The sequence below is a fragment of the Lampetra fluviatilis genome, unplaced genomic scaffold (assembly GCF_964198595.1).
Source record: "Lampetra fluviatilis unplaced genomic scaffold, kcLamFluv1.1 SCAFFOLD_1143, whole genome shotgun sequence".
Taxonomy (NCBI): Eukaryota; Metazoa; Chordata; class Hyperoartia; order Petromyzontiformes; family Petromyzontidae; genus Lampetra; species Lampetra fluviatilis.
The window spans coordinates 15943-29579 of NW_027621678.1; the positions used below are offsets into that span (position 1 = coordinate 15943).

At 54.4% G+C, this 13637-nt stretch overlaps 2 protein-coding genes across 2 annotated transcripts; both read right to left on the bottom strand.

The window, feature by feature from the left end:
• Nucleotides 1-2437: 2437 nt before the first annotated feature.
• LOC144955565 (uncharacterized) lies at nucleotides 2438-5267 on the bottom strand. The gene has a single exon (XM_078885743.1). The coding sequence runs from the start codon at nucleotides 4652-4654 to the stop codon at nucleotides 2438-2440; it is 2217 nt and encodes a 738-aa protein (XP_078741869.1). The 5' UTR covers nucleotides 4655-5267.
• A 42-nt stretch (nucleotides 5268-5309) lies between these two features.
• Nucleotides 5310-11056, bottom strand: CMC2 (C-X9-C motif containing 2). The gene is made up of 3 exons (XM_078885742.1): nucleotides 10824-11056; nucleotides 8525-8596; nucleotides 5310-5521 (listed from the first exon to the last, which is right to left on the bottom strand). The coding sequence occupies exons 1-3, from the start codon at nucleotides 10902-10904 to the stop codon at nucleotides 5450-5452; spliced, it is 225 nt and encodes a 74-aa protein (XP_078741868.1). The 5' UTR covers nucleotides 10905-11056; the 3' UTR covers nucleotides 5310-5449.
• Nucleotides 11057-13637: the final 2581 nt, after the last annotated feature.

Below are 13637 nucleotides of genomic sequence, written 5' to 3' on the forward strand. Positions count from 1 at the left end.
AAGATGATGCTTGTAACATTATCAATAAGTTTTCGTTATCACAGTGTTCTCCGCGCGTGTGATTCATGAAGTCACTCTCTTCTGTGCGAGAGCTGCAAGAAAAGCCATCTCCTGGCAAACGCGACGACTTCCTGGGAAGTATCATGTTGTCAGGAGAGGGTTTTTATTTTTTTTTGAGTACCAAATACATTTATTTACTTTAACCTTTCAAAATGCGTCCTGCCCAATGCTGTGTGTGTGTGTGGGTGCCGTAGGGGGGTAGGGCTTCAAGGTGAATCGATTTAAAATCGATTAATTGCAATTTGAAACGATTCGATAAGCAAAATCGCAAAGGCTGCGATTTTTTTTTCGATTTTGAAAAGTCCCATTTACTGATTGGAATTGTTTTATTATAACTTGATTTAGTGAACGTAACAATTGTTCCATCTTCTTGGTTCGTTTGTCGCATTGCAGAACAGGGGACTAAACCCCCGAGGAGTTTTTCACCACCCACACCTTACGAACGCCCTTCCGATCGCAAACTCAAATCTACAGCAGCAGGCGTCGTCAGGGTCGGGATCGAACCCACGACCTCCTGCAGACCAGGAGAGGTAGTCTACATCTCCTAGCTACCGTGATGATGATGAGAGAGAGACACAGACTCCAAATCTACAGCAGCAGGCATCGTCAGGGTCGGGATCGAACCCACGACCTCCTGTGTACCAGGCGAGGTAGTCAACATCTAGCCACTGTGACGATGAGACGCAGACTCCAAATATACAGCAGCAGGCGTCGTCAGGGTCGGAATCGAACCCACGACCTCCTGCGTACCAGGCGAGGTAGTTAACATCTCCTAGCCACCGTGATGATGATGAGAGAGAGAGACACAGACTCCAAATATACAGCAGCAGGCGTCGTCAGGGTCGGAATCGAACCCACGACCTCCTTCATACCAGGCGAGGTAGTTAACATCTCCTAGCCACCGTGATGATGAGAGAGACACAGACTCCAAATCTACAGCAGCAAGCGTCGTCAGGGTCGGGGTCGAACCCACGACCTCCTGCGTACCAGGCGAGGTAGTCAACATCTCCTAGCCACCGTGATGATGATGAGAGAGAGAGACACAGACTCCAGGCGTCGTCAGGGTCGGGATCGAACCCACGACCTCCTGCAGACCAGAAGAGGAAGTTCACTTGCGATCGCCCAAATCGCTGCTCCCAAAGCGAGGTGTGTGTGTGTATACAGCTCAGTAGGCATTGCCTGGTCAAATAAAAATGAGTTTGGGAGATTTTTTTTATTACGTAAATTTATTCATGCAGACAGTGGTGGTGGTTGTGGTGGTTACTGGCAAGGAACCGGGGGCTGGGAGATACCAGGGGCTGGGAGATACCAGGGGCTGGGAGACACCAGGGGCTGGGAGACACCAGGGGCTGGGAGCTTCTGGGGTGCGCGCGTCAAAGATTCATCAAGAAACGGCGTCAAAGACTCGTCAAGAAACGGCGTCGAAGATTCATCAAGAAACGGCATCAAAGATTAATCAAGAAACGGATTCATCAAGAAACCGCGTCGAAGATTCATCAAGAAACGGCGTCAAAGATTAATCAAGAAACGGATTCATCAAGAAACGGCGTCGAAGATTCATCAAGAAACGAAGATTCATCAAGAAACGGCATCAAAGACTCATCAAGAAACGGATTCATCAAGAAACGGCGTCAAAGATTCATCAAGAAACGAAGATTCATCAAGAAACGGCATCAAAGATTAATCAAGAAACGGATTAATCAAGAAACGGCGTCAAAGATTCATCAAGAAACGAAGATTCATCAAGAAACGGCATCAAAGACTCATCAGGAAACGGATTCATCAAGAAACGGCGTCAAAGATTCATCAAGAAACGAAGATTCATCAAGAAACGGTGTCGGAGATTTATCAAGAAACGGATTCATCAAGAAACGGCGTCAAAGATTCATCAAGAAACGAAGATTCATCAAGAAACGGCGTCAAAGATTCATCAAGAAACGGATTCATCAAGAAACGGCGTCAAAGATTCATCAAGAAACGAAGATTCATCAAGAAACGGATTCATCAAGAAACGGCGTCAAAGACTCATCAAGAAACGGATTCATCAAGAAACGGCGTCGAAGATTCATCAAGAAACGGATTAATCAAGAAACGGCGTCAAAGACTCATCAAGAAACGGATTCATCAAGAAACGGCGTCGAAGATTCATCAAGAAACGGATTAATCAAGAAACGGCGTCAAAGACTCATCAAGAAACGGATTCATCAAGAAACGGCGTCGAAGATTCATCAAGAAACGGATTAATCAAGAAACGGCGTCAAAGACTCATCAAGAAACGGATTCATCAAGAAACGGCGTCGAAGATTCATCAAGAAACGGATTAATCAAAAAACGGTGTCAAAGATTCATCAAGAAACGGATTCATCAAGAAACGGCGTCAGCTGACTACTACGACGACGGTGGAGGCGGCGGGGGGGGGGGCGCCCGCCCGCCCCTCGGCGGAGACCGAAGAAGCCTCGGCCTTCCCGCCGCCCGTCCGCCCCCCGGCGGCCTCCACCCAGAGCCGCTTGGCCCGCCTCATCCTGCGGCCATAGATGTCGCGGTAGCAGCCGACGGCGCCGTTGAGGAGCCTCGCCACGCGGGCGCTGCGCCGACGGTCGGCGTCGCCCTCGCCGAAGATGGCCGCCGCCCGGCGCACGTGGGCCAAGGCCTGAGCCAGCCGGCGGGCGCTCGGCGCGGCCTCCCGCTCCCCGCCGCCCTCCTCCGCCGCCGGCGGTCGTTCGTCCAGCTGCATCAACGCCTCCTCCTCCACCTCCTCCTCCACCTCCTCCTCCACCTCCTCCTCCTCGTCCTCCTCCTCGTCGTCCTCATCGTCGTCGTCGTCGTTGTCCGGGGCGGGCGCGTCGCGGACGCACGCCGGCCACAGCGCGCGCCAGGCGGCGTTCATGCACGCGGGCGGCACGCCGGCCCACGCCTCGGCGATGGCGTCGACGGCATCGCCGACGCTGAAGCTTCGCCACGCCGGCTCCGGCTCCACCGGCTCCGGCTCCGGCTCTGGCACCGGCTCCGGCACCGGCTCCTCCTCATCGTCGGCGGTGGCGGTGGCGGTAGCCGTGGACGCCACCGCGGGAGGGCAGCCCTCCCCCTCGTCTCCTGCGGTGGCCGCCCCTCTTCCAACTGACGCCCTCAATCCGACGGCCGCCCCCCTTCTGGCGAGTGCCCCTCCTCCGGTGACTGCCCCCAATCCGGCAACTGCCCCCAATCCGGTAACTGCTCCCAATCCGGCAACTGCCCCCAATCCGGCGACTGCTCCTTCTCGGGTGACTGCCCCCACTCCAGCGGCAGCTGTCCCTCCTCCAACTGCCGCCCCTCTAGCGGCGGCCGCCCCCCTTCTAGCGGCAGAGACGGCCGCCCCCCCTCCGGCGAGTTCCCCTCCTCCGGCAACTGCTCCTTCTCGGGTGACTGCCCCCACTCCAGCAGCAGCTGTCCCTCCTCCAACTGCCGCCCCTCTAGCGGCGGCCGCCCCCCCTCCTCCGGCGGAGACGGCGGGGGCGTCCCGCCGCAGGTAGCGCTCCTTGAAGGCGGCGATGGCCCCCCGGCGCATGGGCTGCACGAGCGAGGCGGCGTCGGGCGGCAGGAAGACGACGCGCACGTCCTCCGATAGGGCCGCGACGCCCGCCGGGTGCGCGGCTGCGCCGTCCACCACCAGCAGGGCGCGGAACGGGAGGCCCTGGCGGGCGCAGTAGTCCCGCAGCTCGTCGTGCAGCGGCCCCGCGAACCACTCGAGGAAGATTGCCCCCGTGATCCAGCCCCGGGCGTCCGAGCGCCACACCACGGGCAGCTCGCCCTTGGGGCGGCCCCGGAGGGCCCGCGGCGTCTCCGAGTGGTAGACCACCAGCGGCCGCAGCTTCAGGTCGCCCGCCGCGTTGCCGCCCAGGAGCAGGGTGCAGCGGTCCCTGGGGGGAGGGGCGGCCGACCCGCGGGACGCCCCGCGGGCAGCCCCCGCCCCCGCCCCCGCCCGCCTCCACAGCAGGCTGGTCTCGTCCACGTTGAGCACCTGCTTGGGCGAGTAGCCGCCCGCCTCCACCGTCTCGGCGAAGAGCCGGGCAAAGCGTTCGGCGGAGGCCGCCGCGTCTTGCGGCGGGCCGGCGTCGGCGCCGGCGTCGTCGGCGGCCGCCGCCCCGATGCTGCCGAGGCTGCTGCGTCGCTTGAAGCGTTCGAACCACCCGTGGCTCGCGGCGAAGGCCTTGCCGCCACCGTCGCCCCCCTCCGGGCCCCGCACCTCCGCGTACAGCCCCCGCGCCTTGTCCTGGACGGCCAGCAGGCTGAGGCCCACCCCTCGGCGGCGCTCGCCGTCGATCCACGCCCGCAGCAGGCGCTCCATCGTCTCCATGGCGGCGGCGCGCGTGCGGCTCGTGCGTGCGGCGCTCGAGGGGTCCACGCTGCGGCAGCTGGCGCGGATGCGCTCGCCGTTGGCGCGGATGGTGCTCAGCGTGGAGCCGGTGAGGCCAAGGGCCCGGCGGATGTCGGCGGCGCGCTCGCCACGCTCGTAGCGACGGAGCACCTCCAGCTTCACGTCCAACGAGATGGAGCGGCGGCGGCGGCGGGCGCTGCTGCCGCCGCTGACGGAGACGGCGGTGGTGCCGGCGCTCATGACTGTTTAGCCCGGCGAGAAGAACGGCGACTGAGCGGAGGTTTGCCGCCCAGCCCGGCAAGGGGTGTCGACCGAGGACGTAGCGGAGCGGAGGGGTTGTGGGTCACGGCGCACGTGTGTGTGTGTGTCACCGTGTGTGTGTGTGCGTCACCGTGTGCGTGTGTGCGTCACCGCGTGTGTGTGTCACTGCGTGTGTGTCACCGCGTGTGTCACCGCGTGTGTGTCACCGAGTGCGTCACTGCGTGTGTGTGTGTGTATGTCACCGCGTGTGTCACTGCGTGTGTGTGTGTGTGTCACCGCGTGTGTCACCGCGTGTGTGTCACCGAGTGTGTCACTGCGTGTGTGTGTGTGTCACCGCGTGTGTCACCGCGTGTGCGTCACCACGTGTGTGTGTGCGTCACCACGTGTGTGCATCACCACGTGTGTGCGCGGGGGCAGGGGGGCGAGCCGCACCGACGGACGTCAGCTGAGCGGCTTCTCCGGGGGCTCGTTCGGGTGCAACGGATTTTATTCGCTTCCATCCGTACGTCCGTCGTCGCGCGAGAGAGAGGGGAGACAGGAGAGGGGTGGAGAGGAGAGAGGGGTGGAGAGGAGAGAGGGGTGGAGAGGAGAGAGGGGGAGATGTGAGAGAGGGGTGGAGAGGAGAGAGGGGTGGAGAGGAGAGAGGGGTGGAGAGGAGAGAGGGGTGGAGAGGAGAGAGGGGGAGATGTGAGAGATGTGAGAGATGAGAGAGAGAGTGAGATGAGAGGGACCGAGGCTTCTACTCAGACAGACCCACAGGGATGGCGGACACCATCACGGTCTGGACGCCTGCCGGCGCTGCCGCTCCTGGGCGTGCTGACGGTTCTTCCAGCGGTTCGCTTCGTACTGGGGATCACGCCACACACCACACACCACACATTACACATTACACACACACCACACACACCACACCACACACTACACACCACACACACCACACCACACACCACACACTACACACCACACCACACACCACACATTACACATTACACACACACCACACTACACACCACACACATTACACACACACCACACATTACACACATTACACACATTACACACATTACACACATTACACACACACCACACACACACTACACATTACACACATTACACATACATTACACACACCACACACATTACACTACACACATTACATTACACACCACACACACCACACATTACACACTACACATACACACATTACACACATTACACACACACCACACACCACACATTACACACATTACACATTACACACACACTACACTACACACATTACACACATTACACACTACACACATTACACACACACCACACACCACACCACACATTACACACACCACACATTACACACTACACATACACACTACACATTACACACACACCACACATTACACATACACACACCACACCACAAGTGGGTGAGCGAGCGAATGGGTGGATGAGTGAGCGAGCGAGCGGGAGAGTGAGCGAGCGAGCGGGAGAGTTGGCGAGCGAGCGAGTGGGCGAACTTCCCATCTACGTGACTTTACCGAAAGAACCAAGAAGATGAGTTGGGGAATGAGTGAGCGAGCGAGCGAGTGGGTGAATGAGTGAGCGAGTGGGTGGATGAGCGAGCGAGTGGGTGAACGAGTGGCTGAGTGAGCGAGTGAGCGAGTGGGTGGATGAGCGAGCGAGTGGGTGAATGAGTGAGCGAGTGGGTGAATGAGTGAGCGAGTGGATGAACGAGTGGCTGAGTGAGCGAGCGAGCGAGTGGGTGGATGAGTGAGCAAGTGAGTGGGTGGGTGAACGAGTGGGGGAATGAGTGAGCGAGCGAGCGAGTGGGTGGATGAGCGAGCGAGTGGGTGAATGAGTGAGCGAGTGGGTGAATGAGTGAGCGAGTGAGTGGGTGGGTGAACGAGTGGGGGAATGAGTGAGCGAGCGAGCGAGTGGGTGGATGAGCGAGCGAGTGGGTGGATGAGCGAGCGAGTGGGTGGATGAGTGAGCGAGTGGGTGAATGAGTGAGCGAGTGAGTGGGTGGGTGAACGAGTGGGGGAATGAGTGAGCGAGCGAGCGAGTGGGTGGATGAGCGAGCGAGTGGGTGGATGAGCGAGCGAGTGGGTGAATGAGTGAGCGAGTGGGTGAATGAGTGAGCGAACGAGTGGGTGAACGAGTGGCTGAGTGAGCGAGCGAGCGAGTGGGTGGATGAGTGAGCGAGTGGGTGAATGAGTGAGCGAGTGAGTGGGTGGGTGAACGAGTGGGGGAATGAGTGAGCGAGTGAGCGAGTGGGTGGATGAGCGAGCGAGTGGGTGGATGAGCGAGCGAGTGGGTGAATGAGTGAGCGAACGAGTGGGTGAACGAGTGGCTGAGTGAGCGAGCGAGCGAGTGGGTGGATGAGTGAGCGAGTGGGTGAATGAGTGAGCGAGTGAGTGGGTGGGTGAGTGAGCGAGTGGGTGAATGAGTGAGCGAACGAGTGAGTGAACGAGTGGGTGAGTGAGCGAGCGAGCGAGTGGGTGGATGAGTGAGCGAGTGGGTGAATGAGTGAGCGAGTGAGTGGGTGAACGAGTGGGGGAATGAGTGAGCGAGCGAGCGAGTGGGTGGATGAGCGAGCGAGTGGGTGGATGAGCGAGCGAGTGGGTGGATGAGCGAGCGAGCGAGTGGATGAGTGAGCGAGTGGATGAGTGAGCGAGTGGGTGAGCGAGTTGGCGAGCGAGCGGGTAAACGAGTGGGTGAGTGAGCGAGCGAGTGAGCGAGTGAGCGAGCGAGTGGGCGAGTGAGTGAGCGAGTGGGTGGATGAGTGAGCAAGTGGGTAAATGAGTGGCTGAGTGAGCGAGCGAGCGAGTGGGTGGATGAGTGAGCGAGTGGGTGAACGAGTGGCTGAGTGAGCGAGCGAGCGAGTGGGTGGATGAGTGAGCGAGTGGGTGAACGAGTGGCTGAGTGAGCGAGCGAGCGAGTGGGTGGATGAGTGAGCAAGTGGGTAAATGAGTGAGCGAGTGAGTGGGTGGGTGAACGAGTGGGGGAATGAGTGAGCGAGTGAGCGAGTGGGTGGATGAGCGAGCGAGTGGGTGGATGAGCGAGCGAGTGGGTGAATGAGTGAGCGAGTGGGTGAATGAGTGAGCGAGTGAGTGGGTGGGTGAACGAGTGGGGGAATGAGTGAGCGAGCGAGCGAGTGGGTGGATGAGCGAGCGAGTGGGTGAATGAGTGAGCGAGTGGGTGAATGAGTGAGCGAACGAGTGGGTGAACGAGTGGCTGAGTGAGCGAGCGAGCGAGTGGGTGGATGAGTGAGCGAGTGGGTGAATGAGTGAGCGAGTGAGTGGGTGGGTGAACGAGTGGGGGAATGAGTGAGCGAGTGAGCGAGTGGGTGGATGAGCGAGCGAGTGGGTGGATGAGCGAGCGAGTGGGTGAATGAGTGAGCGAACGAGTGGGTGAACGAGTGGCTGAGTGAGCGAGCGAGCGAGTGGGTGGATGAGTGAGCGAGTGGGTGAATGAGTGAGCGAGTGAGTGGGTGGGTGAGTGAGCGAGTGGGTGAATGAGTGAGCGAACGAGTGAGTGAACGAGTGGGTGAGTGAGCGAGCGAGCGAGTGGGTGGATGAGTGAGCGAGTGGGTGAATGAGTGAGCGAGTGAGTGGGTGAACGAGTGGGGGAATGAGTGAGCGAGCGAGCGAGTGGGTGGATGAGCGAGCGAGTGGGTGGATGAGCGAGCGAGCGAGTGGATGAGTGAGCGAGTGGATGAGTGAGCGAGTGGGTGAGCGAGTTGGCGAGCGAGCGGGTAAACGAGTGGGTGAGTGAGCGAGCGAGTGAGCGAGTGAGCGAGCGAGTGGGCGAGTGAGTGAGCGAGTGAGCGAGCGTGCGGCCGAGCGTCCTCACCTCCCCCTTGAGGCAGACGCGCATCTCCCGGTCGATGGCGTTGCACTGGCCAGTGAACTTGAGCCACGGGTACTGGGCAAAGAGACGCAGGGCACAAGGTCAGTCCCACCCCACACACACCACACACACACACACCACACACACACACACCACACACACCACACACACACACCACACACACCACACACACACACACCACACACACACACCACACACACACCACACACACCACACACACACCACACACACCACACACACACCACACACACACACACCACACACACACCACACACACACCACACACACCACACACACACCACACACACACACACCACACACACACACCACACACACCACACACACACCACACCACACACACCACACACACACACACCACACACACACCACACACACCACACACACACACACCACACACACCACACACACACACCACACACACACCACACACACCACACACACACCACACACACCACACACACACCACACACACACACACCACACACACACCACACACACACACCACACACACACACACACACACCACACACACACCACACACACACACCACACACACACCACACACACACCACACACACACACCACACACACACACACCACACACACCACACACACCACACACACCACACACACACCACACACACCACACACACCACACACACCACACACACACACACCACACACACCACACACACCACACAAACACCACACACACCACACACACCACACACACACCACACACCACCCACACCACCCCACACACACCACACACACCACACACACCACACACACCACACACACCGCACACACCACACACACCACACACACACACACCACACACACCACACACACACCACACACACCACCCACACCACCCCACACACACCACACACACCACACACACCACACACCACCCACACCACCCCACACACACCACACCCACCCCACCCACACCACCCACCAATACCATAGTATAGTAGTGTAGTGTATAGTGTAGTGTATAGTGTATAGTAGTGTATTGTGTAGTGTGTAGTAGTGTAGTGTATAGTAGTGTAGTGTATAGTGTGTAGTGTAGTGTGTAGTAGTGTATAGTGTAGTGTATAGTGTAGTGTATAGTGTAGTGTATAGTGTAGTATATAGTGTAGTGTATAGTAGTGTAGTGTATAGTAGTGTAGTGTATAGTGTGTAGTGTAGTGTGTAGTAGTGTATAGTGTAGTGTATAGTAGTGTAGTGTGTAGTGTAGTGTATAGTGTAGTATATAGTGTAGTGTATAGTAGTGTATAGTAGTGTAGTGTATAGTCGTGTATAGTAGTGTATAGTATTGTAGTGTGTAGTGTAGTGTATAGTAGTGTAGTGTATAGTGTAGTGTATAGTAGTGTATAGTGTAGTGTATAATGTAGTGTGTAGTGTAGTGTATAGTGTAGTGTATAGTAGTGTATAGTAGTGTAGTGTATAGTGTAGTGTATAGTGTAGTGTATAGTAGTGTATAGTGTAGTGTATAATGTAGTGTGTAGTGTGTAGTGTAGTGTATAGTGTAGTGTATAGTGTAGTGTGTAGTGTATAGTGTATAGTAGTGTATAGTGTAGTGTATAGTAGTGTAGTGTATAGTGTAGTGTATAGTGTATAGTAGTGTATAGTGTATAGAAGTGTAGTGTATAGTGTAGTGTATAGTGTAGTGTGTAGTGTATAGTAGTGTATAGTGTAGTGTATAGTGTAGTGTGTAGTGTAGTGTGTAGTGTATAGTGTAGTGTATAGTGTAGTGTATAGTGTAGTGTATAGTGTAGTGTATAGTGTAGTGTGTAGTGTAGTGTATAGTGTAGTGTATAGTGTAGTGTATAGTAGTGTATAGTGTATAGAAGTGTAGTGTATAGTGTAGTGTATAGTGTATAGTAGTAGTGTATAGTGTAGTGTATAGTGTAGTGTATAGTGTATAGTAGTAGTGTATAGTGTAGTGTATAGTGTATAGTAGTGTATAGTGTAGTGTATAGTAGTGTATAGTCTAGTGTATAGTGTAGTGTATAGTGTAGTGTATAGTGTATAGTAGTAGTGTATAGTGTAGTGTGTAGTGTAGTGTATAGTGTAGTGTATAGTGTATAGTGTAGTGTATAGTGTATAGTAGTAGTGTATAGTGTAGTGTATAGTAGTGTATAGTGTAGTGTATAGTGTATAGTAGTAGTGTATAGTGTAGTGTATAGTGTAGTGTATAGTAGTGTATAGTGTAGTGTAGAGAGAGACAAGCCAGATGGATGTTGCGTGTCACCTGCTGATGGCAGGCCTTGAGCTGCGCTATGATGGCGTTGCAGGTGTCCGTGTGGAGGTGAGGAGACAGGTCCGAGTGCATTGTAGAGCAGGCGGCGGAGGTGAGGAGGTGGTGAGGAGGTGGTGGTGGTGGTGAGGTGGTTGAGATGGTGGTGAGGTGGTGGTGGTGAGGTGGTGGTGGTGGTGGTGGTGGCGAGGAGGTGGTGAGGTGGTGGTGGTGGTGGTGGTGAGGAGGTGGTTGAGATAGTGGTGAGGTGGTGGTGGTGAGGTGGTGGTGGTGAGGAAGAGGTGGTGGTGAGGAGGTGGTGAGGTGGTGGTGGTGAGGTGGTGGTGAGGAGGTGGTGGTGAGGTGGTGGTGGTGAGGAGGTGGTGGTGGTGGTGGTGGTGAGGAGGTGGTGGTGAGGAGGTGGTGAGGTGGTGGTGGTGGTGAGGTGGTGGTGAGGTGGTGGTGGTGGTGGTGGTGAGGAGGTGGTGGTGAGGAGGTGGTGAGGTGGTGGTGGTGGGCCGGGCGACGAAGCTATGTGGGAATTTCAGTGGGAAGAGATCCTACACAGAGAGTACATCACACACACATACACACTTACACATACACACACTCACTTACACATACACACACTCACACATACACACTTACACACACACTCACTCACATACACACACACTCACACACTCACTGACACATTCACACATACACACACATACACACACTTACACACACACACATACACACTTACACATACACTCACTCACTTACACTCACTCACACACTCACTCACACATTCACACATTCACACATACACACACTTACACACTCACTTACACACACACTCACTCACATACACACACACTCACACACTCACTTACACATATACATACACACACATACACACATACACACTTACACATACACTCACTCACTTACACTTACACACACACTCACTCACACACTCACTCACACATTCACACATACACACATACACACACTTACACACTCACTTACACACACACTCACTCACATACACACACACTCACACACTCACTTACACATATACATACACACACATACACACATACACACTTACACATACACTCACTCACTTACACTTACACACACACTCACTCACACACTCACTCACACATTCACACATACACACATACACACACTTACACACACACTCCACACACTCACACACTCACTTACACATATACATACACACACATACACACATACACTCACTCACACATTCACACATACACACACTTACACACATACACTCACTCACACATTCACACATTCACACATACACACACTTACACACTCGCATACACACACTCACTCACATACACATACACACACACTCACACATACATACATACACACACTCACATACACACACTTACACACTAGCATACACACACTCAAACACATACACACACTCACACATACATACATACACACACTCAAATACACACACTTACACACTAGCATACACACACTCAAACACATACACACACTCACACATACATACATACACACATTCACACATACACACACTTACACACACTCACACATACACACACTCACTCACACGTTCACATATACACATACACACACTCACACATACACACACTCACTTACTTACACATACACACACTCACACATACACACACTCACTTACTTACACATACACACACTCACACATACACACACTCACTTACTTACACATACACACACTCACACATACACACACTCACACATACACACACTCACTTACTTACACATACACACACTCACACATACACACACTCACACATACACACACTCACTTACTTACACATACACACACTCACACATACACACACTCACTTACTTACACACACACATACACACACATACACACACTCACTTACTTACACACACACATACACACACATACACACACTCACTTACTTACACATACACACACTCACTTACACACACACATACACACACTCACTTACACACACACATACACACACTCACTTACTTACACATACACACACTCACTTACACACACACATACACACACATACACACACTCACTTACACATACACACACTCACTCACACACTCACACATTCACACATACACACATACACACACTTACACACACACTCACTCACTTACACATATACACACTCACTTACACACACACATACACACACATACACACACTCACTTACACACACACATACACACACTCACTTACACACACACATACACACACTCACTTACTTACACATACACACACTCACTTACACACACACATACACACACATACACACACTCACTTACACATACACACACTCACTCACACACTCACACATTCACACATACACACACTTACACACATACACTCACTCACTTACACATACACTCACTCACTCACACACTCACACATACACACACATTTACACACACACATTTACACACACTCACACGTACACACTCACACGTACACACTCACACATACACACACACGCACACGCACACACAAGACAAAGGTCCCCCGTGTAGCCTGAACAGACTGTAGGGGCAAGTGCTGTTAGCGAGCACCTATGAAGGCTACCGGCACTGTGGCACACGACGGGGTGGGTGGCCAGCACCACGCCCGGCCGCCTTTGTCTCCCCAGTGGCGATGTTTACACACCGCACCAGGTACTCGTTTGAGGCTGAGTCGACCTAGGGGAGGCCCAGGACCGGTTCAGATAATCGTCACCGGTGTTGGCCGTGAATCGTAGCGCGGCGTAGCGCTCACCACTACACCCACCACTC

Bases quoted from the DNA above. Each gene is read 5' to 3' on its own strand.
- LOC144955565 (XM_078885743.1), bottom strand. From the start codon at position 4,654: ATGAGCGCCGGCACCACCGCCGTCTCCGTCAGCGGCGGCAGCAGCGCC.
- CMC2 (XM_078885742.1), bottom strand. From the start codon at position 10,904: ATGCACTCGGACCTGTCTCCTCACCTCCACACGGACACCTGCAACGCC. The intron at 8,597-10,823 runs GTGACACGCAAC...CTCTTTGCCCAG, and splicing joins TCAAGGCCTGCCATCAGCAG to TACCCGTGGCTCAAGTTCAC. The intron at 5,522-8,524 runs GTGAGGACGCTC...CGTGATCCCCAG, and splicing joins GCGTCTGCCTCAAGGGGGAG to TACGAAGCGAACCGCTGGAA.